At 50.0% G+C, this 15,776-nt stretch overlaps 1 protein-coding gene across 5 annotated transcripts in view; it reads left to right on the plus strand.

The window, feature by feature from the left end:
* The first annotated feature begins 3,112 nt into the window (after window positions 1-3,112).
* Window positions 3,113-15,776, plus strand: part of GFM1 (G elongation factor mitochondrial 1) — an 82,618-nt gene continuing 69,954 nt past the window's right edge. For 4 of the 5 annotated variants that reach the window (XR_013483401.1, XR_013483402.1, XM_078147577.1 and 1 more), the window contains exons 1-6: window positions 3,113-3,322; window positions 7,617-7,766; window positions 8,505-8,637; window positions 9,554-9,758; window positions 11,587-11,703; window positions 12,865-13,015. Coding sequence is in view for 3 of the 5 variants with exons in the window: in XM_078147577.1 (XP_078003703.1) it covers window positions 3,263-3,322; window positions 7,617-7,766; window positions 8,505-8,637; window positions 9,554-9,758; window positions 11,587-11,703; window positions 12,865-13,015 (816 nt within the window). In the remaining 2 variants the exon portion in view is untranslated. The remainder of the gene's footprint in view (window positions 3,323-7,616; window positions 7,767-8,504; window positions 8,638-9,553; window positions 9,759-11,586; window positions 11,704-12,864; window positions 13,016-15,776) is intronic. The other variant, XM_020988870.2, reaches the window with a different exon arrangement.

The following is a 15,776-nucleotide window of genomic DNA, read 5'->3' on the forward strand; positions in this document are numbered from 1 at the left end:
AGGAGGGTTGAAAAGGTCATCTCTTTGCCCTCCTAACATGGCTGTAGTTCTTCAGCTACTGGGGTCATGTTAGTAACTTTCCTTCTGCAAGAATCATGCTGTTGGCTGAACAAGCTGTGGTATATGAATGTAAATGGAATACTATTATGCAATAAGAAATGATGAGCAGGCAGATTTCAGAAAACCCTGGAAAGACTTACATGAACTGATGAAAAGTGAAGTGAGCGGAGCCAGGAGCACATTATACACAGTAACGACAACATTGTGTGATGAGCAACTATGAATGACTTAGTTCTTCTCAGCAATACAATGATCTAAGACAATTACAAAGCATTCATGATGGAAAATGCTATCCACATCCAGAGAAAGAACTGATGGAGTCTGAATGCAAATTGAAGAATACTATTTTCACTTTGTTTTCTGTGTTTTTTTCCCTTTTGGTCTGTTTCTTCTTTCACTTGACTGATATGGAAATATGTTTTGCATGATTGCACATATATAACCAATATTGAATTCTTTACCATTTTAGGAAGAGGGGAGAAAAGGGATGGAGAAAAAGCTGGGACTCAAAATTTTATAAAAATGAGTATTAAAATTGCCTTTTGTAAAAGGGAACAAAGGAAAAAACAGAATCATGCTGTTGAGGAAATCTCCCTCTAGAAATCAGTGGGTGAGTTTTCTGTGTATCCACATGGGTATCTTCAACTAACTCCTATTTTTCCTTCCTAATCATTGGAATTCTTTCTTTTAGTGTCTTCAGAATTTCATACTTGAGAGCAGAAACATCCTTCTGTTGACTTCCCCTGTAGAATTGGTTTTATGTGCCCTTCCTACCCATCCCTCCTCTGAACCCTTTGAGATCTGTTCACAGAAAGTCCATGGTTGTCAGACTCTGGACAGTTTTCCTCTCTTTAAAACCACCAACGAGGAGGGAGAGATGCTTTCCTCCCATCACTTGCACCCTAGCAATCAGTTCCATTCTGTTGGTGAGAATCAGACCCAGCAAAGAATTTCCTCTTATCAGCTCGCCCTTTGGAAGGATGAAATTATCATTAGGACTAAAAGGTCACCAGCTGCTCTGCTTTTTGCAGAGAGCTACAGTAAATGTCTGGCTAATTGAAGTTCCTCTGCACTACTATAAGGATTACCTTGTGCCAGGCTTGTGATCTGTTTCCCAGACTCTTCATCTGTTTTGTCCAGGTGGTCTGTGGTACACTCTGAGGTTGTATCCCTTTGTGAGTATATCTATCTGACATCCTCATCTCCCAAAGACTGCAAGTACTTTCATGGAAAAATAAGACCGGTGACTTGGGTCTGAAACAGCCCGTCCTAATTTGATTCCTTCTGAAGCCTGCAGACTTGTAATTACCTCATAGAAGCAAGCCTTTCCCTAGCATCGGAGAGAGGCTTATATCCAGAATCAGCCAAAGGAAGTGGGAATCAGAAGACTTGGCGGCAGGGGAGGGGTGGAGGATGACAGTGGCTTTCAAGTGTGTGAAGGACTGTTGTTTCTCCTACATTTCAAGGGACCAGTGACATCACAGGGTGACGTCTTGACTTCCTCCTAAACTGGATTTGAGTGAAGAGCTATCAAGTGGAGAAAAGATTAGATTGTTTAGGACAGAGCTGGGGACAATGTGGGGAAGATGTAAAGATGCAGATTTGAGGTTGGTGTAAAGAAAACATTTCTAAGCGGAAAAGCATAATCTAAACCCGTGATGACCCATGGAATAGCTAAGCGTCCTCCACCGAAGGCTGAATATAGCGTCTGAGTTTCTCTGGGGACCTCACTGGGCAAGTGCTGCTGGAGGTACTCTTGCCCACAAGTGTCCAGTGCTGAAACTGGCCCAAGAACCCCAGAGTCAGTCACAAGCCAGAGGGCATGAGAAGCAGAGCTCCCACAGGTTCTCGGGCTCTGACATTTAGCCACCGTTCCTAAAATAACCATGGAATCATAATATATCAGGATTTGAAGGCACCTTGAAGATGGCTCAGCAAGGGATTCAGGCTATCCTGGGGCTCAGGAGACCTGGATTTGGGTCCAGCTGTGTCACTAACTCTCTGTGACTCTGAACTGGACTCACTTTCCTCCCCTGCCTCAGTTTCCTTCTTTTTAATAATAGTGATATTTACACATCACCTTAAGATTTGCAAAGCATCTTGTGTGTTGTTTCAATGGATTCTGACAACAACTATGTGGTGCAGGCGCAAAATGTTATCCCCATTTTACAGATGAGGAAACAGGCTTACTTATTAATAATCTATACATAAGCATATAAAGTGGCCCAGTGAACAGAGTGCTGGACCTAGAAGCAGGAAGACTGCGTTTCAATCGGCTGTCAGACCTTAGCTAAGTCATTTGATCTCTCCATGCCTCAGTTTCCCCAGCCATAAAAATGGAGGTGATAGTCATAACATCTGCCTTCTAAGGTCATTCCATGGGTAAAATGGGATATTTGTAGAGTAATTTGCAAACTTTATCTCTAGCTTTTAATTAGTAAATTTTGAAAACCAGGCCCCTCCTAACTTGCAGGAACAGCACACTTCCCTTTCCACCACACTGCACTAACCTTCTCCCTCCCCTCTCAGTTCTGGGGCCTTTTCTCCATCAATCAGCTCCGATTTATCCATACACAGCTTGCTTCCTATACGTTTATTTGCATGCTGCCCCCCCCCGCTAGACTGTAAGCTCCTTGAAGGCGGGGACTGCCTCTTTTTGTCTCCCCAGCGCTTAGCACGGTGCCCGGCACACAGTAGGTGCCCAATCAATGCTGAGTGGCGAGGGAATGGGCACTGTAAGAGGAGGTGATGGAGGTGGGAAGGGGAGGGGATGGGGAAGCGGGCTGGTCCCTCTCTCCGTGGGGGGCAGGCTGACTCCAGCTGTCTCCCGGGATGCACCCTTTCGTGCACCCTTGGAAAATCTCTGAAGTTGCACGTTTGAAGCAAGCTCAGTCAAGCGCTCCTGTGGGCCAGCCCCGGACGCCGGCTGTCCCCGCGGGGCAGCCCTGCAGCGCTCCTCCCGTCCAGCAGGGGGCGCGACGCCGCTCGGAGCCCCGAGCTCCCTTACAAGGCCTCCGTGCCGCCCCCGCCTCTTTACTGCCCTTTGCTCCGGAAGTGGTCGAGTCCGGCCTCGCCGGTCCGGAAGTGAGCGGCCGGAGTCCGGCGCGACTTTGAGCGGCTCGTGCTGCGCCTGCGTGTGGAGCTGCCCAGACGCCGCCGTCTGTCCAGGGGTCCGTCCGTCAGTCCGTCCGTCCGTCCCGCGATGTGGCTGCTCCGAGTGCGGGCGGTGCTGGGCGGGCGCGGGCCTCGGCCCGGGAGGCAGGTACGGGGAGAGGTGACCTTCGGCAGCGCTGCCCCGCCCCCGCCCCACGTGGGGCCGGGGGTGGGGGGGAGGGAGAGGGTCCCCCGACCTCCGGCGGCCTGGGTTCAAATCTCTCCAGCCCACCTCGGGCCGGTCTCTACCCGGCTTTGGGCTGGGGGAGGTGGGGAGGGGGGATATGCCCCGGTGTAGACGGCGGAGGGGGCGTGGCACTCGCCGGCCGCGCCCCCGAACCTCCCTGGGCCTCAGTTTCCCCATCCGTAAGACGGGAGTTAACGCTGGAACCTCCCGCCCGCGTTGTTGTGAATAACGCGTGAGCCGGCGTGTGTAAAGCGCTCTGCAAGCCCGAAAGCGCTTCAGAGAGGCGGTATTGGAGCGCCGTGTAAACGTGGCCGTTGAAGCTCGGGGCCGGTGTCGGCGACGGAGCACCCCGCGGGTGCCAGCTGCACCCCGTCTGCCTCAGTTTCCTCATCTGCAGAGCGAGCTGGGGAAGGCGTCTCTGCCAAGAACACCGCGCGTGGGGTCACGAAGAGGCGGACACGAGTGGAAAACAAATCCCCGTGGTTAGGGAAGCACGTCGTGCTTGCCGGCCGAGCGCTGGCAAGGACGGTTTCGTGTCAAGGTTAACCCTTGTTGTTGTTAACGGAGCGCAGGGCAAGTGCCCGCCGTCAGCGTGCCGTCTGAGGGCATCGGTAAAGCTGGACACGCGGGCCGGCTGGCACTGAAGAGCCGCGTGAGCCTTGGCTGTGACACTAGTGTGGCGCCACGAGAGTGGAGCCCTGTAAGGACTGCCTTTTATAAGTGCCCATCTCGCAGGGTCGTTGAGACTGATGTGTGTGAAGTGCTTTGGAAACGTTAAAGAATAACAACAGCTGTAGCATTCAAATAGCATCTACTGTTTGCCAGGCGCTTTGCCATAATTCTCTCGTTCGATCCTCACAGTAATCCTGGGACGCCGGTGCTGTTGTTATCCCTTTTTTTAACTTTGGGGAAACTGAGGCAGACGGCGGTCCGATGACTTGCCAAGGATCGCGCAGCCAGTGAGTGTCTGAGGCTGGATTTGGCCTGGGATTCGATGCTCTTTCCCCTGCGCCCTATGAAGATTTGTCGTTCATTCCCTCCTCTTCTCGTCCCCCGTGCCCGTATGAGGGTGGGGGTAGGGGCTGTGCTCCACCAGATCCCCGTTGCCGCCTCCTCTGCCCTTTCTCTCTTCTCTTCACCTCCAGGTTTGGGGTGGAAGAAGAGAGTGGGAGGAAGGCAGGAGAGAGAGAGAGAGATAGACCCTCTTCTGTTTTTTTTTCCGAGGGTCGGCAGACAAGATGGCCACAGGCCTGTCCAGTCCACTGGCTGGCTTGGTTTCTGGGGCTGGGGGAGCCGTCGGCCAGGGCGAACTTTGAGTCCATGGGATTCCCCTGTTCCCTGGCTGTGCCCATCAGCCCATCTGTGGTGCAGCCTTTTGGAAGATGATTTGTAAGACATCTTGGGCCTACGTGATGTAAAAATGCATTTCTTGTCCAAAGGAATAAAGGAAACCCCATTTCGTGTAGTGTTTTTACTTAGGGAACCGCCTCCCCCCCCCTTTCTTGGGCTGCCTTAAAGCTGTCAGTACCGCTTTGTGAATGGCAAAGTAAATAATGGTGAAGCATCAGCTGGTGCTTTGTACCCAGAAAACTCTGGGAAGCAGTGAATGCAGTTTTTGTGTGTAGTTTTGAACTTGTGACATTTGGCAGAAGCTTGCCCTCAGCCTCCTCTCACGGCCCGACACAGGCAGGATAGTCTCCACTGATCCTTTCACATCCAGGAGGTGGTATTTCCCACAGGTGAGTGAGGCTGGGCGGGGCTTCCAGATCTAAAACATACTCAACCTATTCAGTCAACAAGCATTTCTCTCTACGGCTAACTCAGTGTCCCCGCATGCCAGGTGATAGCTCCTGGGAAAGGCAAAGCCCCATCCCTGCCTTAGGGAGCTCTCATTCTGATGAGGGGAGGGGAGATGGTGAACATGATCTCAACTCACTGGGCCAAGGGAAGGGAAGACCAGGAGCAGAGAGTGGGGAGAGCCTGGGAAAGGCCTCCTTTGGAAGCTGGGGGAGGACACCTGGCGGGGATGGACTGGTGTGGCTGGATTGGAAGGTCATGGAGTCTGTCAAGCAACAAGCATTAATTAAGGGCTTACTGTGTGCCAGCCGCCCTGCTTAGCACTGGGGATGCTCATAAGAGGAAAAAGAAAATCAGTCCCTGCCCTCAAGGAGTTTACATTCTAATGTGGGAAGGTAACACCTGAGAGGGATCTGGAGGGAGGTAGAGAGGGAGCCACCGCTTGGATGCGAGGGGTGACTGCCAGCTTGGGAGCTTGAGGAACAGGGAAAATGGTGTTGCCCTCTGCAGTAGCAGGGCAGTTAGCAGTGGGGAGGATTTAGGGGGAAAGAGAAAGTGAGTTCTGGTGTGGGCACATTTGCTGAAGATGTCTATGGGACATCAAGTTAGAAAAGTCTGGAAGACAGCTGGAGGTGTGAGACTGGAGGTCCACAGAGATCTGAGATGGTCATGAAATCAAGGGGAGCTGATGTGACCCCCAAGGGAAGTAGTGTAGAGGGAAGAGGGCCCAGGACAGGGTCCTGGGGACACTGAGGGTTTGAGGGCGTGATCCAGAGTGGGGTCAAGCAGAGGAGACTAAAAGGGGGCTGTCAGAGAGGTGGGAGGAGAACCAGGAGAGGGGGGGAGTGAGCGACAGTGTCAGAAGCCTCCGAGAGGTGAAGAAGGATGAGGCCTGAGGAAAGGCCCTTGGGTGTGGCGGCTACAAGATCACTGGGCACTTTGGGGACAGCAGTGTGGTTGGGGTGATGAGGTCAGAAGCTGGATTTAAGAGGTCACAGTGCATGTAGAGGGTTTCACATTGGCGAGTAGAAGACACATGTCTTTATGTGACCCAGGGAGGAAGGAGGAGATTGTGGGGGACGGTAAAGTGTCCGAGGGAGCTCTCAGTGAATGGCTTCAGAAGCCACCTTGCTGCCATGGCAGTGACCCCACTCCAGTTCAGATCCCTGCAGTGGCCTCACAGTCTTCAGTCCCTTCCCTGTCCAGTCCGTCCTATACTCGGCTGCCAGAGTGATTTTCTTGAAATACGGTTCAAGGGGCAGCTAGGTGGCACAGTGGAAAGAGCTCTGGGCCTTGGAGTCAGGAGGACCTGAGTTCAAATCCAGCCTCAGACCAGACACTTGATACTTATTAGCTGTGTGACTCTGGGCAAGTCACTTAACCCCAATTGCCTCAGCCAAAAAAAAAAAGGCAGTTCAGGTCTGGCCATGTTGCTCTTCTGTCCTCAGTAAACTGCAGTGGCTCCCCATGGATTCTGTGGATTCTAAGACCGAATATAAGCTTCGGTTGTGCATTTGAAGGCTTTTACCTGCCTCCACAGCTTTATTATGTATCATCTGCCTCTCAGCATTCTGTGTTCAGCCAAACTGGCCTTCTGGCTTTCCCTCATACAAGTCACTCTGGGCCTTTTCCTCGACTCTCTTCCATACTGCCAAAGCGCTCTGTCTCCACCGTCCATGGAAAGTCCTCCCAAAATGGTTAGAACCTCCCTCCAAAAATGACCTTGCCTTTATTTTACAGATATGTTCTCATAAATCTAGTTCCATGTATTTGCTACCCTCCCTGACAGGAGGTAAGCACCTGTTATTATGTCCCGTATCCTCAGCATCCAGCACGGAGCCTGGCACGTAGGAGGCTCTCAAAAAGTGCGTGCTGGCTGCTCATGTGAGAGGATGATAGGAGCACATACAGCGTGGCCAAGGGACAGCTTGGACCCTGCAGGGCACACGTGACCACTAAGCCACAAGGAGTGGGCCCCCGGCGCAGCGGGGTGAAGGAATCATCTCGTCTTTGGAGATGAAGACGAAGATGTGTGTGCTTTCATTCTGATGAAGGCTGACTTCACAAAGAAAGGGGAAGTCAGCTACAGAGCTTCAATGTTGATAGAATAAGCAGCCTGTGATGGGTTTGTAAAATCCTCCCTCACTGAATACACTACCGCAGATGGGAGGATGGCTTTCCTGCACTCTCTTTCGCCTCGGCTTGGTGCCAGGTAAGTCTGGGGATCTGGCCCGGTTGCCTCCTGTTGCCTGTGAGGCCGTGTGTCAGTCCTTGAGGCCTGGGACCTGCTTTTCTGTTCTCTCTGTTCTGAGTGACGTGCTCTCTGTCATCCTGTGCTGGAGGAGGGCCTGCCATGTAGCCAACCCTAATTGCCTCTTTGTATTTTGAAAGTGGGACTGACCCCGTCCTGTGTTTTCAGGTGAACTGGAAGAGCTGTCGATGGTGTTCAGGAGTTGTTCCTAATGAGAGGATCCGCAACATTGGCATTTCTGCTCACATCGATTCCGGGAAAACAACATTAACCGAACGAGTGCTTTACTACACTGGAAGAATAGCAAAGATGCACGAGGTAGGAGGCACCATGGCCCCAGATTCCAGACATTGGGCTACTGGTCACTGCTCTGACAGCTGCATTTCCATCATGGCTTACTAGGCTCCACTGAAAAAAGGAAAAAAAAACCCAATACACTTTAAAATAGAAACATGGTTTTGTTTTGTTTTTACCTCTGGCAGTGTTCAGCTACATTTTGATGAAATTAAAAAACAAAAAAAATTTTTTTAAAAAAAAAAAAGAAAGTAAAAAGCCTAAGTTTTTGGGAAGTACAAAGGAGAAAGGTCATGTTGATTTTGGGTCTTCGATGACATGGATGAAAAAAATTCTGAGACATGCGTGGGACTGTGTACTTCAGCATTTCGTTGCACATGTCCCCAGAGAGGGGTCATCTTGTATGTCATAGAGGCTGGCAGTGAAGTCTTTTTCATCTGTAAGCAAACTGCAGCAGACTCAGCGCCAGCGTGTCCGTGCGGGCCAGCCGATTGCTGCCCCTCGGTGGCCTTTTGAACGGCCAAGGGGAGGACGGGTCAGAATCGGTCATTTTGTGCTTTGGCGCTCAGGTCGATTCTTTCACTGCTCCTGGCTGCCGTGACCTTGGGAATAGGTCAGACTTTGCAGCTTTGGGCTCAGGTGAATCTCGTTCTTAGAAGCCTTGTAGTTTGCTCGCTCAGTCAGGGTCCTGTCACATTGGAATCCTTCCTTTTTTGAGGTGTGCACAAATGTGTGTAAGTCTGCCTCTCTTTTGGCTTTTAGGTGAAAGGTAAAGATGGAGTTGGTGCCGTCATGGATTCCATGGAACTCGAGCGACAGCGCGGAATCACTATCCAGTCTGCAGCCACCTACACCATGTGGAAAGATGTGAACATCAACATTATAGACACACCCGGTGCGAAGTTGTCAGGATCTTTACCTCCCCTCTCCCCATCCCTGGGGCCTAACGGAGTGCTCCGAGAAAGACTAAAGACCACTCCCAGTCTCTGGTCCCCTTCTCTGGGCCCCCCGGTAGGTCAGGTGAGATAACCGGAGGTCCCTTCCAGCTGGGAGGCTATCCTCCAGTAACGCCAGCTGCATTTACACAGGGCTTCCGAGTTTGCCTGATTTCTGCCCTGTGAGAAGCAGGTTGTTTGGCACTGCAGAGAGTCTGAGCCTCCTTTGATTGATGAAGAGACGTCCTCAGAGAAGTCACAGGACTTGTCCATGGTCACAGAGCTAACGAACAGGGGGAGGCAGGATTCAAACCCAAGAGTGCAGGACGTCGTCCACTGAGCCACATGGGCAGTTGTTCATAGATAACGTGCTAGGTTCTGTGCCCGGCACTGAGAGGATGCCGAGACACCACAGGGTCCTTGGCACCTCGGGCTCCCCGTCCCAACACTTAAATACTTCCTCTAACAGTCGCCTTGTGATTGAAAATGGATTGCAGAGTACTAGGGTAATTGGATTTGGTGTCCATTTAATTCATAGCCAGAGTGACTAAATTGGGACCTTTAGCTGCTCCCATCTTTATGTGATTTGTTCTGGAGCTGCCCACACCCAGCGTGAGGTCGTGTGTGTGGTGCCCGGGCCCTGTGCTGAGCATGCTCACCAAGAAGCCTGCCATTCACTGAGGCGGGTGTCAGTGACCTCCTTAGAGAGGCAGGTGTGTAGGGAGTGACGAAGAGATCCTCACAGTCACGAACCCTGTCCGTTCAGTGAGTGAGCAAAGTGGCCGGTGAGCCTGGGAGGAAGAGCTGAGAGGACCCTGCCGGGCTGGCACCCTGGCTGCTCTTCTGAACCATCGCCTGCCACTTTTGTCTCCTTAGGCCACGTGGACTTCACGATCGAAGTAGAGAGGGCATTGCGAGTATTGGATGGTGCCATCCTGGTTCTCTGTGCGGTTGGAGGCGTTCAGTGCCAGACGATGACCGTCAGCCGTCAGATGAAAAGATACAACGTTCCGTTTCTAACCTTCATTAATAAACTGGACCGAATGGGCTCTAACCCATCCAGGGCGCTGCAGCAGATGAGGTACTGAGGGGTGGGGCTCATCCCAGCTGGCTGCTGGGAATGTGCCCTGGAGGAGGGGAGGGGCTGTCTTGGGCCCTGGGGCCTCACTGCAGCTGGTCTTGGCACCCACTGGTGGCCAGGATTTCTAACCTGTTTTATGTCCCTTCGTAACCAGAGTCAGCCGTGCTGCTGAGACACTTTAGGCCTCAGAGTGTGTATCTGTTTCCTGTCTTTTAGGCGCAAATTTAGAATAATGCCAAGCCCCAGATGTGCAGAACTTGGTGCAGAGTCTGGCACACGGGAGATGCTGATGATAACGATGATGACGATAACAGTAATAGTGATGAAAACAGTAGGCTGTTGTGCTTTTTAGATTGCTGGCTACTTTATCCCCATTTCACAGGTGAAGACACTGAGGCTCAGAGGCTGTGACTTGCTCAGTCATACAGATCGTGTCTGAGACTGGATTCAAACTTAGGGCTTCCTGATGCCCAGTCCTGCCCTGCACTCCCAGCACTGTGTAGCTGCCTTAAATAAATATTTGTCAACTGACTGATGATTTCATCAGTTTGGGGAAAGATTGGCATGTGAACAGCTGCTGCCTGTATAGATGAAGGCTGGTCTGTGACTTAGATTAATCCTGGGGCATTGTCTGACATACCAAAAAGTGAAGTGACTTGCTCAGGGTCACAAAGCTAGTCTGAATCTCGGTTGGATTTTAAGTCCAAGTCTTCCAGGCCCAACATTTTATATATTATGTAACTGCCTGTTAGAACCTGCGACAGAGATGTGTTTTCCTCAGATGGGAATTCCTAGGTGAGAATACTGCCCAATTCAGGTCAGCTCCTTCTCTACAAACAGAGAGTCCTGAAGACTGCTTAGAATCCTGAGAGGTGAAGTGATGGGCCCAGGCTCCTCTGTATGTCAGAAGGTCTTTCATTACATCTTGCTGTCTTCGTTACATCTTGCTGCCTCTAAAACCCAGAATAGCCTAAACAAATATTAAGAAAAACCTAGGAACGTGATAAGAGGATCATCTTTAACTTTAACCTTTATGTGAGGAACTTCAGTTAATAGCCTTTAAGTTACTGGAGGATAAAATGAAATTCTCTTACTTTGGTTTGTTATTTCTGCTAACAGCTGCAGTAACCCAAGTAAATCATCTTCCTCGATTTAAAACTGTTATTTGGAATCATTTGTAGCATTTGGCATTTTACAGAGTTCAGTGCTTTGCTTTCTTCCTGACCTTCATGGTGATAGGCTGGAGCATTGCCGTTCTCTCTCACAGATGGGAAAATGCATCTGTAGAGAAGTCGGTTGGCTTGCTCAGGCCACAGCAAATCAGAAAGGGCAGAGATTTTGTAGAAGGCAAGTCTCTGGCTCTCAGGCGGTGGCCCAGCGGGAAGAAGTGAAAGAGCCTGGGGTGATGGGTAAAATGGAAGACATGGGTGTGGTCGGAAGTGCTGACTTACCGTAGCTTGTGAATGTCCACATGGCTAGTTGCTGAAATGGGAGAGAAGGGTAGTGGCAGCATCGTGGGCACAGTGGAGCATGTGTGGGTGGGCTTCCCTTTCCCTCCCTCTTTCATGACGTTGATTCTGCTGGAGAGAAGTCAAGGCAGGGTTATCTGGCAGTCAGCCCTAGGTTCTTCATTTGAGTCTGACTTACGTGGTTGTTCAAAATTGTAAAGTTGAATTTGTTCATATTTAAATGTTGGAAATTCTGGAGTAGCAAGTGAGGGCTCTGTATAGGTGGCAAATTGTTTATAACTCAAAATGTGAAGTAGTTACCTAACTAGTGGTTTGCCACCTTTTTCCTTATAATCCCAAATGCATTTTTTATTTTCCAGATCAAAGTTAAATTATAATGCAGCCTTTGTCCAGATACCCATTGGCTTGGAGGGTGATTTTAAAGGCATCATAGACCTCATTGAGGAGCGGGTCATGTACTTTGATGGAGACTTTGGGTAAGTGGCAACACTTTGGAATTTGGAGAGCAATGAAATAATAAAGAGTGAAAATGAATTCCTTTCAAAAGATAGCATCTCTTTGAAATTTGGTTGGAATGATTTTTTCCAAAATATTTATTGAAAAATTATATCTAATCTCCCTTCCCTGAAGTCCTGCTACTACGGAAAGCTGATAGGAAGATTTTTGTTTATGTGGTCCCTTTTTTTTCCCCCATGATCTCTGCAGGGCATGGGCCCAGGAGCAGATTAGCTGGGTCCAAGGTTGTGAGGTTTAGTGACCTTTTGGGCATAGCCCCAAGTGACTTTCCAGAATAGCCGGGCCGATCTGAAGCTCTGCCAGTATATGTTCATGTGCATGTTTTCCTGCACTCCCTTCAGCGTTTGTCGTTTTCCTTTTATATCATCTTTGCCCGGCTGCTGGGTGTGACGTGGGGCTGCTTCTAGCTGCCTTCATTTGCATTTCTTCACTGGTGATTTGGAGCATCTTTTTTGTGTTTGGGATGGTTTGAATTTCTTCCTTCAAAAACTGAAAGTAATGGCTGTTGAATTGGGCGATTAGATGGTCGTTGGTGACATTTGAGAAGGCAGTTTCATAGGAATAGTCAGGGAAAGCTTGATGTGTCGCAGTGTGGGGGAGGAAGGAGAAGTGAGATGAGCAGCTGGATGGGAGAGAGGCCAGAGGAAAGCTTTTTTAGGATTGGGGAAATCTGAGCATGTTAGTTGTGTGTTTTGCCTTTTAAGAGGACTGTGGCATCAGGAAGATGATGCCATGATTTGCAAGTGAATTGGATTTAAGTGAGGCAGGGCTGTGCAGAGTTACCAGCCTCACTTTCTCCTGAGCCATCTGTGTCCAGTGGCCAGATACAGATCAGGAGGACTGAAGATGGCCCTGTGAGCATGTTAGTAAGTAGGTGGCGAAGAGCCATTCCATTGGGAGATGTCGGGGATTCATGAGCGTGGGGGAGGGATGGCTAGATGAGGGTCCTGGAGGAGGCAGGCAGGAAGGGAACCAGGGGATAGGCCGTGGAAGGAAAGAAGACAGAATGGGCAGTGATGCCCAGAGGCTTTCAGAATTGAGCAGAGGAAACTGAGGGAAGCCCACACTGTATGCCTTCCAGTCTTCCAGAAAAGATGCCGTTTTCTGAATTTCTTTCCTAGGCAGACCATCCGATATGCTGAAATCCCAGCAGAATTTAGGGCGGCAGCAACTGACCACCGCCAGGAGCTCATTGAATGTGTTGCAAATTCAGATGAGCAGCTTGGAGAGCTGTTCTTGGAAGAAAAAGTCCCCTCAGTGACAGACTTACAGGCAAGTATTCTTAAAGTACACCTTACGTTAGTGGAGAAGCAGTACCATCTCGGCATTTCTGTTCTTTCCAGAAACAGCATTTCTACTGTCCTCATTGCTGATTGAGGAAATAATGACAAAAAAAGGTTGGGGTCTTGGGAAAATGTTTGTCACGTGTCATGTTAAGTAAATAATTCCTTATGCTGTATTTTGGGATAGAAAAGAAGGAATAATAACATGTGCTTTGAGGAAGACACATGATAAACATAATTAGCTAATCAGCTGTGCCCTTTCCACAAAAGAAAATAAATATAGAAACGTATAAAAAATTTGGAGAGCGATTGTCTCAATGTCAGAAATGTGTCTTGACTGGTACCTCCCCTGCCCTACCACTTGAAGAATTTTTCAGTTTTCTGTTAACTGATATAGTTTCAAATCTCGTGTTAGAGGACATTCTGATACAAATGTTTCTTTAGCGTTTTGTGTATATTTGGAAGCTATGAACCATCCTTTTAGCCACCATGCTTTTAGCCAAACAAAAAGAACTTGATTCCTCTCTGGACCCAGTCATTGCTTATTTTGCCTTTAATTCCATCAAGTATCCTTTGGCAGTTTAGCTAAAACTATGTACACAGAAAGAATTGTGGTCTCTTGGGTCATATTTACCCCATAACACCTTTACTGCCCACCCAGTATTCAGGAAGGCAACAAGCTTGCTGGAGAGAGAAGGCAGATGTGCAGAACGGAGGTAGGCCTTGGCCCATGCAGCCATTGGTGGCTTCATGGTCCTCAATGTAGGGCGTTCCCACCTTCCGTAGAACAGATGTGTCTCACTGGGGAGCCAGGTTAAGGGTGAAGTCAATAGAAACGTGGGAAACAAAAGCTTTTGTAGGTTGCTCCAGTTTCTCTCTCTCTCTCTCTCTCTCTCTCTCTCTCTCTCTCTCTCTCTCTCTCCCCCTCCCTCCCTCCCTCCCTATCTCTCCCTCCCTCCCTCCCCCCCTCCCTCCCTTCTTCATTCCTTCTCTCTCCTTCATTCCTTCTCTCTCTCTCCCTCCCTCCCTCCCTCTCCCTCCTTCCTTTCTCTCTCTCTCTTTCTCTTCCTCCCTCCTCTCTCTCTCTCTCTCTCTCTCTCTCTCTCTCTCTTTCTCTCTTTCCCTTCCTTCCTCTTTCTCCCTCTCCTGCATCTCCCTTTCTACAAAAGCAGAATGAGATGAGCCTGGGCAGAGCCTTCCTGATTCCTGAGGCCCCTCGATCCTTTCACTGTCCACACTGGCCAGAGCGGGCAGAGGCCAGAAGGACTGTGATCAGGCCCAAGCCACAAAGCCTGGCATGCTGAGTACCAGAGATACCAGAGTACCTCTCCTCATGCCAGTCCTCCCTGCTGTCTCCAGCTCATCTTCCTTCTGCACCGGTCTTGGGCAGGTTACTCTTCTGCTCAAAAGTCTTCAGTGGCTCCCAGAGGCCCACCTGGGGAGGCCCCTTTGCCATTCGTGCCTTCTCTCCCATTACGCTCCATCTGCTCGCTGCCCAGGAGTCTTTTCCGCTCAAGGTGCCAGCCGAGCCTGACTGTTGGCTGCTTGGCTGCCCGCCTCCTCGTTCTGAGGGACAGAGGCAGGAAGGCAGAAGCTCCTGGGAAGCACTGGCCTTAAGGGGTCAGAAGGAGAATGCAGGGTCAGCCACAGGTGAGCTCTAGTTTCTGCTCACGCCAGCAGCAGATCCGGCCACCTTGGCGACCAAGTACTTAGGCTGTTTCTGTATTTCCCGTGTTACATGAGAAGGGCCCACTCCCCCTCTTCTCTGTAAAGGGTACCTTCAAGACTCCTTCCAGCTCTAGAATGCTTTGGTTACATGATCATTTGTTTGGAGCTCGCTGTTTCCCCCTACGATCCCTTCTAACTGACCGTGTCCAGGGCATTGTAAAGTTGCTTGTGCTGTCTAGCATGTCGGGCTCTCTGGGCAGATCCCCTTGTCCTGCAGCACAGTTTGTAACATAAAGCCGTCTTCTTATAACAGCTCAGATTTCTGTAGTGCTTTAGGTTTACAGATGGTTCTTCCGAGTCAGAGCCTTGGGAAGTAGGTAGGGCACTTGGACACTGTAAACCTCTCAGTAAACATCAGGCGTTCTTGTCCTGCAGTCTCCTGCCACTGGGAACTCCTATGGCTCTCCCCTTGCCTGGAGTGGACTCTAGTTCTTCCTTTAAGGCCCAGCTGAGGGGCTGCTTCTGCCTGATTCCACAGCTCGGAGTGAGGGCAGCGCTCCCTTGCCGGCCTCGGGTTGTTTGACCTGTCCTCCAAGCTGACCACATTGTAACTCGTGCACGATGAGCTGTCACCCTGGAGACCGAAAGCTTCCAGAAGCCATGCACTGTGTCAGTTCTTCATCTTTATGTTCCCAGTGCTTCACGCGGTAGCCAGGATAGAACACCTGTTGAATTAAAATAGGAGAAGGTGGGGCAGCTAGGTGGCGCAGTGGATAGAGTGCCGGCCCTGAAGTCGGGAGGACCTGAGTTCAAATCCGGCCTCAGACCAAACATTTGACACACACTAGCTGTGTGACCCTGGGCAAGTCACTTAACCCCAATTGCCTAAAACAATAAAATAAAAATAAAACAGGAGAAGGTACAGACATGTATGATAACACCTACAAGAAAGACCTGAGCTTGACCATGGCTGTTAGAAAGCCTTGGCTCTAAACTCAGAGGCGATTTACCCTTATAGTTACTAACCAGAGGGTTGTCCGGTTTCCTGTTTGCCACGGATTGGAAGTACAGTTCAGTTTAAA

Source organism: Phascolarctos cinereus, unplaced genomic scaffold (assembly GCF_003287225.1).
Source record: "Phascolarctos cinereus isolate Bilbo 61053 unplaced genomic scaffold, phaCin_HiC Scaffold_7;HRSCAF=346, whole genome shotgun sequence".
NCBI lineage: Eukaryota > Metazoa > Chordata > Mammalia > Diprotodontia > Phascolarctidae > Phascolarctos > Phascolarctos cinereus.